This window comes from Macrosteles quadrilineatus, unplaced genomic scaffold, assembly GCF_028750875.1.
Source record: "Macrosteles quadrilineatus isolate MER2022 unplaced genomic scaffold, UCM_ALF_1.0 Scaffold_3__2_contigs__length_128488019, whole genome shotgun sequence".
Lineage (NCBI taxonomy): Eukaryota > Metazoa > Arthropoda > Insecta > Hemiptera > Cicadellidae > Macrosteles > Macrosteles quadrilineatus.
The window spans coordinates 68,443,060-68,463,282 of record NW_026542596.1 but is presented as its reverse complement, the minus strand read 5'-3'; the positions used below and the strand labels follow the sequence as shown (position 1 = coordinate 68,463,282).

Genomic DNA, 20,223 nt, shown 5'->3' with positions numbered 1-20,223 from the left:
AACTAGCGATTAATAAAATTATTGCCCATTAAAAATTTAAGGACATAGTCTGGCATTTAAGGACAATTCCCGTACATTTCATGGCCAGTAAAAATCTGTTTTTTGCCCATAACTTATTTATTTTCAAATCTACTTCATTATATTATTATATATTTGTAATCCTCATAAAATTTAGAACAAAGTGGCTATTTTCAAATATTTATAGGCCTACTTATAGGCGAACTTATTTTTATTTTATTTTCCAAAATATTTTTTTTACCTAAAAAAATTTTTTGAAACAAATGTTCCTTATGTTTTATGTATAATATTGAAGCCCATGATTTTCCAAACAAAATGGTATATAGAACAGTATAATTAACATTGTTTTTAAGCTTCTCAGATCCGTTTTAATAAAACCTTGCAAATGCGCAAAAAATAGGCAAACATTAAGGCCAAACTAGGGACACTCGGAGGGTTAATGTTCTAGAAAGCTTAGAAATCTACAAAGCAACAAAAAAACATCCTCACGACATTTTAAATGAAAAACTAAATTTTGGCCGTAACATAATATTTGATAGGATTGAGGACATTGATAACGGAAGCGCTCACAATCAGCTTTTTACCCCCTCCAAGGTCAATGTCAACAGACAGGAGTCGGTTAGTCGGTGGGGCACACGGAAGATTTCTCAGGTGCCGTTTGACGTCACTAACTGCTGCGTCTGAACAGACGCGTCAGAAACAGACAATTTTATTAAACTGTCATAACATAACCAAACTAACCAAACGTGCTGATAATGGAAAAATCAAATGAAGGTTCTTTTGATTATTATTATTTTGTATTATGATTTTTATTTTATTTGATTATTATTATTATTGGTTATTTTTTTTCTACCGGATGATAGACATCGACTTTTTGTTTTTAGTATCGGCTGTCGGCTCGGGCTCACCCGCTCGCACGATTTTTATTTCAGCTGCAGTTTTTTAATACAGACAAAGTGAGAGTTTAAAAATTAGAAATTAAAAAAAAATTATTGTAGGCCTAAAACTAAAAAAAATATATAGTTAATTTTTTAATTAAACTGTCATAACCTAACCTAACTAACCAAACTTGCTGATAATGACAAAATTGAATGAAGGTTTACTAATAGAAAACATAATTCTGTTCTTAAATAAAACTATAAATGCCTCAAATTAAATTTTATATTTTTTAATTATAAAATTAAACTGTGATAACCTAACCAAACTAACCAAACTTGCTGATAATGAAAAAATTGAATGAAGGTTTACTAATCGAAAAAAGTTCTGTTCATAAAATAAAACTATAAATAGCTCAAATTCAATTTTATAAGGTTTTAATTATAAAATTTAACTGTTATAACCTAACAAAACTAACCAAACTTGCTGATAGTGCAAAAATCTTAGACAAAAAGTTTGTGCCCCCGATGGGTTTCGAACCTGGTACCATTAGTTTCGATGCCCGGCACGCCATCCACTTGACCACAGAGGCCGACGACATCATTCTGTTTCATTGCGCTAATGGTGTTCCCTCAGCCAATAGAATGCTCTCATTTTGTTCTTATTAAAATAACTGCAGCTGAAATAAAAATTGTGCCACCCGCACACCGGCTCTCTCATGGTGGAAGTTGGAAGTAAACTACAGTATATAATTATTGCCTTGGTCTTGGTGCCTTCTGCTGCAGCTGCTCCTAGCTCCTATGTCTGTCGTCAAACGTCATAATGTGGCCTTGACGACGGAAGGCCATAATTTAATTCACAATATTACAGTGAGAGTGAATGCAAATAAATAAGTACAACATAATATCTGAACCTGGCATAAAATTTTCCAATGAAAATGTTTATTATCGAATTACAGTAAGGCTGATAACCAGCATGATGAATGTATAAGAACTTAAATTACGGAGGAATTTTAAAATTAATATTCCAGTAACTTGCGCAATTAACGCCAGATAAATTACTGCCCCCCTTACTTTTAAAAGCGTTTAGATGATGAACTTTGCATATTTCTTCCATAATAATGCACTATGCACCATGAAACTGATCAAAAGGAACAAAGTTGAAATAAATTAAATAACATATATAAATCAAATATTTTCCTCTTCTTTTAGGCTAGTGCTATGCTAGTCTAGTAGTTTAGTTTTTGATGTCTCTGTCTTCTCTCTTCTGTCTATCGGCGTTGTGTTGGTTGGTTTGGTTTTCTAACAAAGTTTTATTTACAAGCTGTTTTACATTAAACAATAAGGCTAGGATTATACTAGGACGCTGGCGTCCGAGAGGCCAGCGTCCGGGACGCTAGCGGGGCATTAAATCAAATGGGTGCGATTATACTATGAATGCTAGCGTCGGATGCTAAAAAGAGCCACCGGACGCTCGAAGCTATTACTGTAGGTGGCATGGTAAGACCTAGGCCCGGGACCGATTTACTTTTTCATTTTGATGTCCCCAGAGGCCAAATACACCACCCGTTCGTATAGATTTAAATATTATATATATGTCCGTAAACGCGATAACTAGAGTAACTTTTGTCCTATTTTGAAGAAATTCTGTTTTAAGGTGAGGGGTGGGATAAACTTGAATGAGTTCGCGAACCAGCATGAACAGACTTTGGGAACGGGGTTTTATGTGCTAAAAAGGGGGGTTTGTCATTTTTGACCCATAAAACTTAAAAATTCCCAATTTCTCTCTAGACAATTTTAATGAGCTTAAAAACAAAAAAAATAGTATATTTAAATGTTTTTGTACTGTTATTAGTTATGGAGAAAATTAAAAAAAAGAGTACATTAAAAATTGCCATGTTATTCTTATAGAAAATGTTATGTGTTGGAATTTGCTTGTGTATGTATATATTTTGATTAAACTTGGACGATATGTTTTATACTAAGCTAATAATACAGTATTTTACTAAAAACACACTTTATTAGCCCCCAGCATCAAACCTTGGTACTCTTTAAACCTAATGTTATTTAAATAGATATAAACGAAAAGTGACTAAACATTGAAATAAAATGGCAGTCCAAGAGGCTAGCATCCCAACACAAATCACGTCATTTTTCGGCTCGAGGTGGGACGCTAGCCTCTCGGACGCCAGCATCCCGGACGCCAGCGTCCTAGTATAATCCTAGCCTAAGTAAATACGATGGCATTTTTATAAATAAAATAAAAATTGGAAAACATGAGTTAGCAGCAGCTAAACTTGTTTGTTTACGTTTTGGTTGGTTGGTTGGCGCTGGCGGCTATATGGAAGCCAGTCGATTTACGATATTCGATAGTTGTTTTCATACTACGACGATCGATGGATCGATACTTAACCGTATGCCTGCCTACCAGGCTACCATATCGTTGTGAACCCAGCGCTATCCGCAAAAAACAAAAGTGCAAAACAGCTTAACCTATAAACCTAACCTCATCTGCATCTGCATCTGCATCTCAACACTCAACCAACAGTCAACGAGCCAACCAAACCAAAACACATTAATATAGTAAAAAGGTACAAAGATTTTCTTTAACTAATTTACGGAAATCAGTCACACTATTAAAATTTGATAAGTTTTTAACGGTAGGTGTATGGCTCTGGGGAACTGACTATTTTGTTGACCCGGGTCAACAAATTTAATATAAGTTTATTTAGAAGGAAAACCACTTGGAATGTAGATATTTACATGAAATTTGGAACGAAGGTATATCTACATGTATTCTACACGTATGTAAAATTTGGTAACGATTAAAAAATATTTACCTATTTTATTAACAAAAAACCGCCCAAAATAGTTACAACTTTATTTTGTTGACCCGAGTCAATCGCCTAAAAAGGTTCTTAGAATTAAAGTAACTTAGGCCTATATACACAAAACTTGGAACGAGGGTATATCTACATGTATTCTACACGAATGTAAAATTTGGTAACGATAAAAAAATATTTACCTATTTTATTAACAAAAAACCGCCCAAAATAGTTAACTATATTTTGTTGACCCGAGTCAATCACCTAAAAAAGGTACTTAGAATTAAAGTATATACATGAAACTTGGAACGAAGGTATATCTACATGTATTCTACACATATGTAATATTTGGTAATGATTCAAAATTATTTACCTATTTTATTAACTAAAAACCGCCCAAAATACCTAATTTTATTTCTTGTTGACCTGAGTCAATCGCCTAAAAAAGGTACTTAGAATTAAACTATATACATGAAACCTGGAAAGAAGGTATATCTACATGTATTCTACACGTATGTAATATTTGGTAATGATTCAAAATTATTTACCTATGTTATTAACTAAAAACCGCCCAAAATAGCTAATTTTATTTTGTTGACCCGGGTCAATCGCCTAAAAAAGGTACTTATAATTAAACTATATACATGAAACTTGGAACCTTATATTCCTTTCGTTCCAATTGTCATGTATATAGTTTAATTGTAATAATGTATTACATACGTGTAGAATACATGTCTAGATATACCTTCTTTCTAGGTTTCATGTATATAGTTTAATTCTAAGTACCCTTTTTAGGCGATTGACTCGGGTCAACAAGAAATAAAATTAGGTATTTTGGGCGGTTTTTAGTTAATAAAATAGATAAATATTTTTTTCTCGTTACCAAATTTTACATACAAGTAGAATACATGTGGATATACCTTCGTTCCAAGTTTCATGTATATAGGTTAGGTCTAAGTAAATTCTTAAGGCAATTGACTCGGATCAACAAAATTAAATTAAATATTTTTGGTGGTTTTTTGTTAATATAAAAGGTAAATATTTATTAATTGTTACCAAATTTTATATACGTGTATAATACATGTAGATATACCTTCGTTCCTAGTTTCATGTTTCTATAGTTTGATTATAAGTACCCCTTATTGGCGATTGACCCGGGTGAGTAAAATGAAATTAGCTTTTTACGGCAGTGTTTTGTTAATAAAATAGGTAAATATTTTTTAATTGTTACCAAATTTTACATACGTATAGAATTCATGTTTATATAACTTGGAACCTTATATACCTTCGTTCCAAGTGTCATGTATATAGTTTAATTGTAATAATGTATTACATACGTGTAGAATACATGTAGATATTCTAAAATTCCTAAAATCTGAAATAATGTGTGCGCGCGCCCGCTAAAATCTATTGCCGGCCGTTTTGCGGAAAAATACGTCCGTGATCCATATTACCAATAATGCAACAGATAGAGGACACTTTAACGGATACGATAGTATCAACATTATGTACCTCTGGGGAGTAGAATAAGGGGGATAAAATCAGCAATAAGTTGTGCGCGCGCCCGCTAAAATCTATTGCCGGCCGTTTTGCGGCAAAATACGTCCGCGATCCATATTACCAATAATGCCAACAGATAGAGGACACTTTAACGGACACGACAGTATCAACATTATGTACCTGGGGAGTAGAATAAGGGGGGGGTAAAATCAGCAATAAGTTGTACGCGTGCCCACTAAAATCTATTGCTGGCCGTTTTGCGGCAAAATACGTCCGCGATCCACATTTCCAATACATAACTTAATGCCTTGTACATATAATTTTATTTCAATTGTAGGCATAATTAGCTGTAAGTTATCTACTTGCTGGAGGATGGAAAAATTCCTCTTTAGGCTTACTGTATGCCTAAGTTACCTAATAGGTCAATATAATTTTCCATATTTTGGGTTTAAAGATATGCCTAAAAGAACTTGTTGAGCTAACATAGGCATATTCATCAAATTAACTTAGTCCTCAAACCTAAAATTCATCCTAACCTTTTCAAGATGGCAGCAGTAGTTCAGTACATCCTAGTACGTGGTGACCTGATTAAATCGTCAAATTGGCCAGTAGGAGCTGTGATTGCCCAAGCGTGTCATGCAGCCACAGCTGTTATTCACAAGTTCTACGATGACCCAGCAACCCAACTTTACCTACAGAACTTGGATAACATGCACAAAATAATTTTAGAGGTAAATATACAAGGTTTTGTTGTACATTTAATGGTGTCAGAGTTCAATTTTTTAAGTAGGTAAACTAAGTATTACCTGAGAAAAACAAGCTATCGGCAATAGATAGGCCTAAGTTAGGCCTACACAAAATTATTTCCCAAAGCACAACACTGATATCTTATTGAAATTCATATTGGTAGCCCCGAAACTGCAATTAATGACTAGGCCTAAATAGGTTTTAGGTAGGCCTACTTTGGTATTAACTTAGGCTATCCTGAGGCCACTTAAAATTTAGAAAACTTTTTTTATCTGAGATCAAAAATAACTACCAAAATTGGAAAGAACATACATTAATTGACTTACTGTCTAAATTTGACATGATTAGCCTACGATTAGCGGCCTTTGAGTTCTGCCTCCCTGAAGGCAGCGATGTCGGGAGTATTGAGTTGAATAAGTTACATCGCCGCCGCGCCGCTATACTCCGCCGATTAGGTATACAGCACGCTGCAACCGGTTATGTTTGGTTGGGTTAACTCATAAAGCACTAGGTTGGCAAGATATACTGGGGGTTCTCCCCCGGGAAATTTTAAGAAACTGGTTTTAAATTTGTTTGTTTTTTAAGCTTTTTCAAACTATTTTTACAACAATTTTATTTTTATTTTTCTGTTTGCGCCCCTAGGCATTTGCCTATCGTGCAACATAACTTAAAACAAGTAAAGAACAGAGACAAAGATTTAGATAAGATATGTTACCTACATCAGATTAACAGGTCATGATATAAGATGATCATCCATGTAGTCCGCTACAGAGTAGGAGGAATTGGTCCTTTAGAAAAAGAGTTACAGTTTTCTTAAATCTATTGAGTGGCAAATTTATAATAGCTATTATAGCTCGGCCGCTTAGAAAACGACCTGCGCGCTAATGCTAAACCAATGCTGGAGGAGGTCGTTTTCTAAGCGGCCGAGCTATAGTTTATTATAAAGAGCAAGTTGATGGTACCTAAACATGACAATGTCGGGTTTTTGCAAGCCTTAGCCTACATATGGATTAACAAGGTACATCTAAATCTAGTGAGGTGATCATAATGAGCATTTTGAGGAGCAAAAAAGTTGATATCTTGTTTGACTAAATGATTTTGTTTGGCCCCTGCTTTTCTTAACATACAGGGTGCGGCAAATGTCAGTATACCGAAAAAGCAGTTAAACTGTAGCTAGCATTAAACATAACTATAAAAGTATAATTTTAATTGTCCTGTTAGAGAAGCTGCTCAAAGTGACCACCATCATTGTCTATACACTTGTAGCACCTTTTCAACAGTGACTTACAGATTTTGTTGCATAGTTGTGGTGTGAATAAAACATCAAAATGTTTTGTTATTAATTCTTTTAAATGTTCTAAACTTTGAGGTTTCTCCGAAAACACGTGTTCTTTTAACAAACCCCACATACTGAAATCGCACTAAGTTAGGTCTGGGGACCTAGCAGGCCACTCAATAGTTCCTCTACGTCCTATCCATTCATCGAAGTTATCATTTAAAAATGCTCGAACATTTAGGCCATAGTGTGGAGGTGCTCCGTCTTGCTGCCAAATAATCGAACGACGACGCAACTGTTCAAAAGTGGGACTGTTTTCCAACTCTAAGAACACATCCCGTATAATCACGATCAAATTTCCACCAATTTTTCAAAAGAAAAACTCGTTGCTCTAAAGTTAGTTTACGATTCATGATTAAAAACACCAATAATAGAAGTTAATAATACAAGCACTACACTCACCAACTTAACTTCACTGTCATTCATGATAAAGAATAAACAAAGACAAAATCAACCACGACTAGACGTCAGATTAGATAAGGAATAACACTGAGACAATAATAGCGCGAGAGATAAACAATGACGCTCACCGGCCTGCAGCGGTATACTGACTTTTGCCGCAACCGGTATATCAATTCATTTCCCACCAACTTAACAGTTAAGACAGCGCCTGTATAATGTTCTCAGACTGGTAAAATATGAAAAATAGATGAAACTTAGGATGAAATTAATCAGTCTTATTAGACTACTTGTTAAAAAGTGCAAAACAATGTTGCATTACTGTCACAGACCTTAGTGCAGCTGAAGAGATGTTTGGTTTGGGGTACCCCACCTGACTTGAAGCATTGTCACTTCTACCAGCAATGTACAGACTGATTAATTTAAAAGTTGTAAATTGAAGAGTGAATTAAGTTGCGGGATGATGAAAAGATGATGCGGATAGACAATAGAAATATGGTGATTATTCAGCGGCAGACGACAGTAGACTGTGTCGTTTGGAAGGATATCAGCGTTGAGGGCAAAGGCCGCATACCGAAGAGCAGCCGAATAGAGGAAAATATTACTTGGGCTAGGTTTTGTTTGAAACGGAAAAATATAATAAGGAATTGTTTTATCCCCCCTTCGTACGGGGTTGGAATATAAGTATAAAATGTTTATTGCAGTTATATTCAAGCTTTGCGTTTGCAATAAGGGTAGACACAGTTTGATACAATTTGCTTACTTTACAGTATTCTATAGTATTACACATCTACCATAGCCATAATGTTCTACCACTTCACCTAAACAATAGAGACAAATAAATTATCAACAATTCGCTAAATATCACAAATTATTCATCAAATGAAAAACATAAACATAACTGTAAACAATCCTACTTTGACAGTTCTCATTGTGAATCACAGTTTTTTGTTGCTGCTTAGGTCAAATTAGCTGTTTTTTTTTTTCATGAAAAAACAGCTAATTTGCTGTTGCAATTGCTGCACCCTGTGCTGCACCCTGTTGGTAAATCTTATAACTTTTTAATGCTTTTCCATATCATAGAACCAACTTTTTTAGTTGAAACAGCTGACTAAATTCTTTAATTCCCTTTAAACATGAATACTCATAAGGTTAACATGGGGAATTACAGAGCCACTGGGGCGGAGCCCGAAAGGATTTTTGAGATAAGAATATGCCTAGGCCCTATATGTTAATCGGGAATGTAAGCTATCATCATGCCAAATTTCAGCCCAATCCGTCCAGTGGTTTATGCGTGATTGAACTTCAAACATGCACAAACAAACAAACACACAAACTTTCACATCTACTGTATAATATTAGTAAGATTGCACAAGTTAATCCAAGAACATCTTGTAGAAATTTGTTTAAAAGAATGAAGATTTTACCTGTGCCCTCTTTGTATGTATTCAACACTTTAATCTTTGTCGAAAAACATTTTTCTATTTATGAAGAAAAAAGAACTAGGCTAACTCCCAATACAGCTTTAGGCCCATGAACTCTGTGTTGCAGTACCCCATATATAAATCTGCTGCTTATGAAAAGAGAACTTTTTATATGGGTCTCAAACTGTATAATAAGCTTCCTTTATCACTGAGAGAGGTAGAATCATTTAAAAAGTTCCGGTTACACTTACTGTTTACCTGTTAGACAATTGCTTTTACAGAATTGAGGATTTTTTATCAGTCTGATTGTAGTAAACATAACTTATTGACATTGATATAACTTATTTGTAAACTTTGCTAATAACCTAGCTTATTTCATACTTGTTTTTCAATACTGTTCAATACTGTTAATACTTTATTCTTATTATGTTTATTACTATATTTATTACTAGCAACAGTGCCCGTTGTGGTTAAATACAACGGTCTCTAGTAAAATAATGGTTATCAAATCCATACACCACTTTACTCACTAATATTAATGGTACAGTTTAAGCACATAACATTAGAATCACACATTTAACATAAGGAACACACTTTAAACATAAATACAACTTGTTAACAACAACATTTAATCAAAGAAAAATAATTAGATAACAATATAACAATAAGCTGTTGAATTATTAACACATGTTTTGTATGATTAGATTATGCATACTGGTAAACCAATTATTGCCATCTATAAAAATAATTGGTTTTTCTTTTCCGAGTCGGGTTAGCTCGTTCTACCCGAACGATTTTCATAAGTTTGGCCTTAAACTAAAGGTATGGACGTACCGCAGATTTGCCATCAAGCATCGGCATTCATTTTGACGTATATTTCGAGCTATGCACAAACTGCCTCCCTGTACATTCCTTATGGGAGTTAAATTTGTTTTTTTTTCTAGTTCAATGTTTCGCAGGCGGGTGATGGTTTACAGGAGGGCTCTTCTACCTGCCCGATTTTCATAATTTTGGTCTCAAAATAAAGCTATGCAAGCACATATTTGTCATCAAGCATCATCATTAATTTATCAAATGTATTACTCGACAAACAAATTTTTTTCTCTTGAATTAAAGATGTATTCCAGCAGTTCTAATTACATTATAAATTTTGGTCTAAAAACCTTAAGTGAAATACCAGCTTTCATTTGAGCTATTGATTATTAAGATCGAACTACCTAAAGCAGTGAGCTGAGTCACGAATCAACAATAATTACAATCGTTTATAGTACCTATCTGCACGTAACTCTATTTTTATTTAAGTTATTTATATCTCTTGGTCTTAAAATACTTCAAAGGCTTTCACTTGAGATATTGATAGTTTTAATCAGTTAAGTTCAAGATACTGTATCGCTCAATCAGAAAATATAAATTTGATTATATCTTGGATATGGAATTTAGTTTTAGATATATTTACTTAATTCTAATTACGTTATTCTATTTGTTTTGACCTAAGAACCTTCATTGAAATACCAGCTTCCATTTCATTAAAGCACACAGCTAAATTATGACCAACACAAATTATTTAAAAAATTGAGTTATTTATCATCGATTTATAGCCAAACGATCTTGCTTGCAACCTCAACAGTACTTTCATAATTATTTGCAAATCGTCACAAATTAGGCTATCCAATGACCTATTAATTAATAAAATCGGTTCAGTTGAACTTTAGATTTAATTGTACAAAGCTTAACAACAACATCTTTAATTCAGTATTTTCTCACTTCTATAAATTTGGAGGTTATAAATCGACCAAAGTGGAAGGTGATATTCTAAAAGAGAATTAAATTTTCTACAAATTACTATTATGTATTTCTTGAAAATACTTAATAAAGGCAGCCTAAAGTTGGCTACAAATATAAAATTGGAAATATAAACTTGGAAAAAAAGAGTTTTAAATGTATTATTTTTTATTTTTATTTTTTTCACCTCAAATATCTAATAAAATCAAACTTTCATAATTATTTGCAAATCTACACAAATTAGGCTTTCCAACGACCCATTAAGTGACAAAATCGGTCCGGTAGAAGTCTAGTTTTAGTTGTACAAAGTTTAACAAAAATATATCTAATTCAGTATTTTCTCACCACTATAAATTTAGAGATCACTTAGATTATTGCCAATATCTTGTTAATGGAACGATGTGTTTTAATGTCGTTCGTAGGTTTTTATAAAAATCAATACAATAATTGAAATAGCATTAATTGCGCCATAATTCATAATAAATCAGACATATTTTAGGCACATGTATCCGTCTGTCCTTTATTTGATTATTTTCATTCCAAATCTTTAACTTATTATTAGCGATACCGTACCTAGTAATAGCGGTGCGATAGTAGTATAGCGAGGCCTTCCCCGGTGCGAGGCCTGGAGCTGCCGCTCCACCCTAAGGGCGGTGCTGACTGTCTCCTCCGCCCAAGGCCCACTCTCCTACCCTAGGACTGTCTAGTCACCACACAGCCAGTGCCAGATCAGCTGCTTTAAGCGAGTGCAGAGGCACCCCTAGCAGGCTATGCATAGCACAGTACCACTTTGCATGGCAAAGCCGACTCACAGCGGTGATTATTTCCTAATTCTAATAACTTGTCTTCATTTAGGAACGTCAAATCTACCTGCGAGCGCTAGTGTTGTCGTGTGTTTGTAGTGGCAAACGACTCATGCCAGGTTGGAATGATGTTGGTTGATGATGGTCAGTTGGCTTAGCCGTTGCTCTGACTAGTGTAGCGTTGAGGTCGAGCTTGAATCCCATAGATGTGCTTCATTTAGATTATTGGAGAGAAGTCACACATTTTTTTTCTTTTATTTAGGTTAAAAATTTAATAAACATATAGTTTTTTAAATACATATATTATAAAAGACATAAAAAGGTCATAACCCAAAAAAAAAACAAAAAAAAAACATTCTACCATCAATGTGTTAACACTGAAAGTCTCATATTGATAACAAGACGAACAAAAATGGAAAATATACTTAAAATTTACATTACAGTTAAATAAACTTGAATTGTTTCTAGCGGATAGACGCACTAAAACAAATCATTCCAGTAAAAGGTTATTTAATTTACAAAGAATTAATTTAGTGTAATCCACTAGATTGTAAGTCAGAAAAACTGTTGTTACCTAGGTTGCTAGGATAACTAAAACAATAAACAACATGATTAAAATAAATACTAAACATATGGTTATTGTCTTTGACCATAGACAAAACCACATGTTGTTAAATTTAAACATCCTTATATATAATACGTGAAGGCGATTTCTACAAAACACTACTCCTCCTTTAATAATGGACAGATTTTTACAAACGACGTGTCAAAATAAAGTATTTTTTGTGTATATCTTTTACCAATTCCTGTAATAAAAACCCTCGGGCTTTGCCCCACAGGCCATCAAAGTTGGAGTTTCTCCCATAAGATTAACATGGGGGAATCTAAATATTTAATTGGAAACTTTGAACCCACTAATTTGAGAGAACGGCTGGGCGTAGAAACTTGGTAGTGGTGTCCAAAGAAAAGTCTTTGGTCTGTAGATGAGTTATCAAAAGAAAAACTATGCAAAATCCCTTAGGACTCTGCCCCAGAAGCCTTTAAAGATCCATCCACAGAGTTGTTTACATTTTGGCCATGTGAATAATACTTTTTAATAAAACAGCTGTTCATTTTTAAATTGTATTTCAAACAACACACATTTATTGGGAGCCACAGTACTGAATTCTACCAAATAAGTATTTGCAATGTTATTTTCTGATTTTAAAATTGATTTTCGTCTTTATCATGTCATGTTTTGCAATATAACATTCCATTACAAAATCAGTGGAAAATCCTTTTATCACAGCAATTCTTAAATTATCTCTTATTGAACTATCTTATATCTATTGTACGGGTTGGTGTATTTCTTATTCACCACTTTTGCCTACATTTTATCATATTATTCTACACATATCAAATGTTTATGAGAAATATATGCTCTTATCGTGTCTAATAAAATCCAAACATAGAAACCTTGCCTAAAATGGTACCCATCTTGACAAATTATTTGCACCTGCCTATATTACGAACTTTGGCGCACTGGGTTGGTAACATTATTGAAAATAACACAACATTTTGGCTGTAAAATATGGTACAAAGAGAAAATACTATTTAAGCAGCTACTGTCATGACAGAAAGGTCATATTCCTTTTAAACTAGATCACCTAATCGTTTATAAGATACGTTGATTAACAATATGTAAACGTCAATATATACATAACAGCCAATTTACAGTATTTTTGCTTTTTGGAAATGTCCCTTTGCTATGTCATTTGCATTATTTGTTGCCAATGGAAGCCGCAAGGCCGTATGAACTAGGAGGCCCCTAACAGTTCAAGAATAAAATCCAATCAATCAATAATTTTAGCCTCTGGATTGCTTATATATTAATTGATATTATAAGGCCTTACCTTAGCAATCCTGTTTTTTGATCCGAAATTAATTTCGGGCCCGAAGGTCCATCATCAGTCGGAATCTAGTAGACCAAATTTTCTAAAATAGAATCCACCCGTTGGGTTTCGTAGAAAGTTTCACAACATTTAAGACAATACAAGTCATAGTCAATGCGAAAAGAGTAAAACAATTAGGGTTAAAAACCATGGTTTTTATAATGTCAGATAACCTCACTTTGGTTAGAGAACCTGTTGCTGGCAACTGTCAAAATCAACAGGATTGTACTTGTAAGTTATGTTGACTACGGATTGAAAAGATTCTGGTCTTAATTGGATCGAAGTGGACAGGTGTTTGATTGATTATTTATTTTCAGCAATGTGTCAAAAATTATGTTTGCTGAAAAATTGCGTTGGTCATTGAGGATTTCAGATGGGTTGGACTTGGTGTTGCTGTATATGTGAAGTTAGGTTATCTGACATTATAAAAACCATGGTTTTTAACCCTAATTGTTTTACTCTTTTCGCATTGACTATGACTTGTATTGTCTTAAATGTTGTGAAACTTTCTACGAAACCCAACGGGTGGATTCTATTTTAGAAAATTTGGTCTACTGGATTCCGACTGATGATGGACCTTCGGGCCCGAAATTAATTTCGGATAAAAAAACAGGATTGCTAAGGTAAGGCCTTATAATATCAAATAAAATCCAACTTCACTTCAAGTATTTCACTACACCTAACATTCCGTTGAGAGATTATATTGACAACTTTATGTTACTGATAAGGCTGAGACAACTAACTGACATCCCCCATGTCAAGGAATTCCAGTTTAACAGTAACCCCACTGTAGTAGAAGTCATTATAGTTTCATATATGAACAGTTATAATTATTAGTAACGGAAGAGTTATTATGTTTTGCGGGGTGGCTGCACTGTGCACTGAGCCCTGAAGTGGGATGATTCGTCACGGCTCCTTCTTCTATGTCCAACAGCGATCGTAAGTGGTTCTTTATAATTACTGTCCACTTTTCTAGCGTAACGTTAGGTTACGACATTTTGGCGCAGTCGGTAATAAACCTTTTTATCATAGTTAGGGTAGTACGCGATAACAGTTGTTGTTTTAGTGCGTATTATAGTTGAGATGATTAAAAATGGCGAGTATTAGTGTTGGCAGGATTTCTGAATTTAATCCAAGTGAGGAGGACATTGTGCCCTATTTGTTGCGCCTGAAACATTTTTTCAAAGCGAACAATGTCAAGAAGGAAAACGAGGTGTCGGTTTTAATTACAGTTATTGGTCCCAGGGTTTTATCGGTCCTATCCGATTTATTATCACCGGTAGAGGTAGATTCTAAGACCTATGATGAACTTGCAGCGTTGTTGAAATTACATTATGCGCCCAAGAAGTTGGTTGTGGCGGAGCGATATGTATTCTACTCTCGTGTGCAAAAGCCGGGCGAAAGCATAGCGGAGTTTGTGGTTTCAATAAAACATTTGGCTAGTTCGTGCAAATTTGGTACCTTTTTGAAAGGCGCTTTGAGGGACAAAGTGATTTCCGGCATTTCTAATGAAACTATCCGGCAGAAATTGTTGTCGGAGGAATTGGACTTTGACGAAGCTTATGCGTCAGCGCTCAGGCTGGAACAGGCCGAATCGCAGTCAAGCCTATTTGTGCAACCTCGTGGGGACATTGCGAAAATCAATGTGAAAAGTCAAAATAGGCCTAAAACTTTCATACATAGGAGTAGTGAAAATCAAAATTCTAGAAACTCTTGCTGGAGGTGTGGTTCTGCGGGTCATTGGCCTAGTGCGTGTGCGTTCGCCAGTTACAAGTGTCACGGTTGTCAGAGAGTAGGTCATCTCAAGAAAGTGTGTAAAGCCAAGAAATCTTCTAGTTTCCATGGTAAAAAGTCGACACCTAGGATGGGGGTCCATCAAGTGGAGGAAGAGGTAGGCCTAGGCCTAGAAGTTCCAATGGCAGAGATAGGTTTGTACAACCTTAAATCAGGATCAGACAACGGCTATAAGGTAGGCCTAGTGGCTAATGATGTATATTTAGAAATGATTCTAGATACAGGCAGTGCCTTGACTATATGTCCTTCTGAGATATTTTATGAAAAATTTTCTAACCTCAAACTTAGGCCAGCAAATGTGAAACTTACTACTTATTCAGGTCATGATGTACCTGTTCTGGGACAAGTGAATGTCAATGTTAAATATAATAATCAGCAGGCGAGTTTGCCTTTGACAGTAGTTAGTTTAGAAAGTAAGAGTCAGCCGATTCTGTTGGGGCGAAACTGGTTAGGCCAGTTGAGGTTAGATTGGCAAAATGTGTTTTCATGTAAAGCCACTGTGGATCACAGTTCTGATTTGGACATTGCTAAATTGAAGAGTAAATTTAAGTCAGTTTTTCAGCCTGGAACGGGCGAAATTAAGGGTGTTAAGGCTCATATTGTCTTAAAGGAGGGGACAGTCCCTAAGTTTTGTAAGGCGAGACCAGTGCCTTTTGCGTTAAGGGAGAAAGTTGAGAGTGAGTTGGACCGCATGGTTCAAGAGGATGTTGCGTACAGAGTTACTAATTCACAGTGGAGCACTCCACTTGTGGTTGTCCCTAAGCCTAATGGTGTTAGGCTTTGTGCCGATTATAAGATTACTCTTAATCAGTGTATTGAAATGGAACATTATCCGCTTCCACAGGCTCAAGATATTTTTGCAACTCTAGGCGGTTGCTCAGTTTTTAGCTGCCTTGATCTTTCAAATGCGTATCAGCAATTGGCGGTAGCGGATGAATCGCAACATCTGTTGACCCTAGCTACCCATAAGGGTCTGTATCGTTTAAAAAGGCTACCATATGGTTTGTCTTCAGCTCCTGCAATTTTTCAGTCAGCCATCGACCAAATTTTAACAGGTCTTCCAGGAACGGTGGCGTACTTAGATGACGTCTTAGTGGCGGCTCGCTCTAAGGAAGAGGGGCTTGCCCGTCTGGCGCAGGTGCTGCAACGCCTTGATGAGTTTGGTGTTCGAGTAAACCAACAAAAGTGTAAGTTTTTGCAATCTTCAATCGAGTATTTAGGACATGTGATTACTCGAGATGGTCTCCGTCCACAAGAAAGTTTGTTAACTGCGCTGCGTAAAGCGCCTGAGCCTAGTACTAAGGAAGAGTTACGAGCCTATATTGGTCTAATAAATTATTATCATGCATTTATACCTAACCTGTCTGCTAGAATAAGCTGTTTTTATGACTTATTACATAAGGATCATCCATGGGTGTGGTCGGAGGTGTGTTCTAAGACTTTTCAGGAGAGTAAATCATGGGTGTTGGACTCAAGTTTGTTAGTTCACTATGATGTTAAAAAGCCCATAGTTCTGACGTGTGATGCGAGTCCCAGAGGGGTGGCTGCTGTTCTATCTCATCTTATCGATGGTCAGGAAAGGCCAATTGCCTTCGCATCGAAAACGCTAAGTTCCAGTGAACGGAATTATTCTCAGTTACATCGGGAGGCTCTGGCTTTGATCTTTGGAGTCAAAAAGTTTCATAAGTATATATATGGAAGACACTGTATTCTACAGACTGATCATCAGCCGTTGACGGCTATTTTTGGCTCTAAAAAGGGCGTTCCTAGTATGGCGGCAGCTAGGCTGCAGAGATGGGCCTTGATTCTATCAGCATATGATTTGGAGGTTAGGTACCGGAAGGGAGTGGATGTCCCTCACGCTGATGCGTTGTCTAGGTTACCCTTAGCAGAAGCGGAACCTATAGAGCTGGATGCTAATTTTGTTTCACATGTAGATGTGTGTACAGAAGTGATGAACAATTTCTGTGTTGTCAAGGACATTGCACCTATTACTGCCTTGCATATAGGTAAAATGACGGATAAGGATCCGATTCTTTCGAAGGTCCGAGATTTTGTGATGTACGGCTGGACGAGCTCGGTTGAGCCAGAACTAGCTATTTTTCTAAGGAAGAAGGACGAGTTGTCCGTGGAACAAGGTTGTTTGCTGTGGGGTTCTCGTGTAGTGATTCCAAAGAAACTGTATTCATCTGTGCTTCAAATGTTGCATGATCAACACCCGGGAGTTACACGCATGAAGATGCTGGCGAGAAGTTATGTCTGGTGGCCAGGCATGGAGAAGTCGATTGAAGACGTGGTGGCCTCTTGTTCTGCGTGTCAGTTAACTAGGAATTCGGTACCTAAAGTACCGTTGCAGCAATGGCCTACAACATCAACTCGATGGCAGAGGATACACATTGACTTTGCGGAGGATCCAGAGTCGAGACAGCAACTTTTAGTTTTGATTGACACATACTCTAAATGGTTAGAGGTATTTATCATGAGTTCCATGAATTCTTCCAAGGTTATCGAGAAACTCCGTACCTTGTTTTCATCGTATGGATTGCCTGTTGAACTGGTGTCGGACAACGGAAGATCTTTTACTAGTCAAGAGTTCAAGACCTTTTTGCATAACAACAATGTGAAGTTCACATTAACTCCCCCGTATCATGCGGCTTCAAATGGATCTGCAGAGAGAAGTGTTCAGGAGGTCAAGAAAAACCTTTTGCGTCAAGTGATTGAGGAACATCAGCGTTCTCAGCGTACCACTCTTCAAATGAAATTAGATAATTTCTTGTTTGCGTACCGCAACACTCCAAATACAGTTACTGGCTTAACCCCTGCAGAAATGTTCCTGTCTTGGAAGCCTCGTACTCAGTTGGTTATGTTAAAACCCAATCTCCAGTCATCCATTGATCAAAAACACAGGGAACAAAAAGATGCAGCTGATAGGCTTAGGGGAAGAAGCAGATTTTTCTCAGAAGGTCAGGCAGTCTATGTCAAAACTGTCCGAAATGAAAAGATATCTTGGGTTCCTGGCAAAATAATTCTAAAGAGAAGTCCGGTCACCTATCTGGTGAGTGTTATTGGTGGAAAACCCCGATTTTGTCATGCGGATCACTTGAGAGCTCGGTATGCAGAAGAGGAGGAGATTTTTGTATCACCCAAGGACCCCGTTGTATCACCCCAAGTACCCAAGAATTCACCCCCGCCGGAGGATCGACCAACCAGTCCCATGATGATGTCACCTGTACCTAGGCCTACGACCAGTCCCAGGGAGAGCCTAGGGCAAGCCCAGTCTCAGCCAACTCCTGCGTCGCCGCTAGCACAGTGCAGCCCACCACCCTCGCTGAGGAAGTCTGCACGGACTGTGCGAAAGCCTCACAGGCTGGACTTGTAAAATTATTACGGAATAATGGGAAGAAGAAATTTTGGTTGCATTTTATTGAAAGTGAATTTATTTTATTTTGAAAGTTGAGTTAATTTTGAATTTATGATATTGACTTTTTTTTATGGGGAAGACGAGTGTAGTAGAAGTCATTATAGTTTCATATATGAACAGTTATAATTATTAGTAACGGAAGAGTTATTATGTTTTGCGGGGTGGCTGCACTGTGCACTGAGCCCTGAAGTGGGATGATTCGTCACGGCTCCTTCTTCTATGTCCAACAGCGATCGTAAGTGGTTCTTTATAATTACTGTCCACTTTTCTAGCGTAACGTTAGGTTACGACACCCACAATCCATTTCTCAAAACTATGCTAGAGGGTTCATTCATTGGCACAGAAGTACGATATGAACTGACGCGACGTGACGAAGGAAAAATCAAACTTACACTGTAACGGATATACCTCCCTTTGAAATTAGAATATGTCTTCCAAAAAATATTTTCTTTTCAAATAAAATCATATTACACTGATGAAATCACGGAAGTGTTTAACTACAAAAGATCCACCAATACGATTTTAATACTATTTAAAGGTTCTTCCAAAGGAAGAGATACCATACTAATAATAACTCCGATGACGTACGGTATGTGGAATATTTTATTCATTGAATAATCAACCAAATTTGGCGACTAACGCAATTAATATTATTATTGTTTTTATACTTATTACTCTTTAAACAATGCTAAATGCTCAAAATATGTATATTTTACCCAATTTATCGCAGTTATATGAATTAACGTAAGCCTTGAAAGTAACCGTCGATTTTGACGGGTTTCACCTAGTTTTATATAATACTTTTAAATTCCAGGTTCCAGACGAGGAAACTCTTAAAAAGATATCAGAAGAACTCAAAGAAGACTCAGTAAGTCATAAGCTATGGATCGAACAGCCAGAAAATGTAGCAACTTGCTTGGCAGTAAAACCTTCTCCTAAGGAAGATGTGCAAAAATATTTCAAAAAATACAAATTGATGAAGTGATGGTATGAAGTTTTATTTAGAGACCAGCTTTACCTTAGGTTAGATAGAAAGTACAGTGAATCCTCAAATATCCGGCGTAATGGGTGGGGGGGGGGGGGGGGGGAGACCACAGATAACTGAAAACCACTTTTAATCCAACATGGCATAAATATTTATTGCATACCAGTAAAAACGTCAGATAGGCCTACTGTATAAATGGGTGTTTTGTGATACTGTAATTAAGCCCTAAGCCCACGTTGCTTTTTTTTACGCTGGAGCGCACGTGTGGGTCTAGTGGACCCAAAATAAAAATGGATATAAAATGGATTTTTGATATTTAGCTTTTTAAACTTTAGATGTAATATCTATATTCATTTCCTCATATTGTTATGTAAATTTTATGA

General features: G+C 36.1%; 1 protein-coding gene across 2 annotated transcripts; it reads left to right on the top strand.

Annotated features, from left to right (window-relative positions):
* Window positions 1–3,367: 3,367 nt before the first annotated feature.
* On the top strand, window positions 3,368–19,841 carry LOC128989821 (putative peptidyl-tRNA hydrolase PTRHD1). 2 transcript variants are annotated; one of them, XM_054411885.1, is made up of 3 exons: window positions 3,368–3,484; window positions 5,764–5,949; window positions 19,670–19,841. In XM_054411885.1, exons 2-3 carry the CDS (start codon window positions 5,764–5,766, stop codon window positions 19,838–19,840), a joined length of 357 nt encoding a protein of 118 aa, XP_054267860.1. In that variant the 5' UTR covers window positions 3,368–3,484; the 3' UTR covers window position 19,841. The 2 variants fall into 2 exon arrangements, with proteins under 2 accessions (XP_054267860.1, XP_054267861.1); XM_054411886.1 differs by lacking the exon at window positions 3,368–3,484 and adding an exon at window positions 3,497–3,553.
* Window positions 19,842–20,223: the final 382 nt, after the last annotated feature.

Bases quoted from the DNA above. Each gene is read 5' to 3' on its own strand.
- LOC128989821 (XM_054411885.1), top strand. From the start codon at position 5,764: ATGGCAGCAGTAGTTCAGTACATCCTAGTACGTGGTGACCTGATTAAA. The intron at 5,950-19,669 runs GTAAATATACAA...TTTAAATTCCAG, and splicing joins TGCACAAAATAATTTTAGAG to GTTCCAGACGAGGAAACTCT.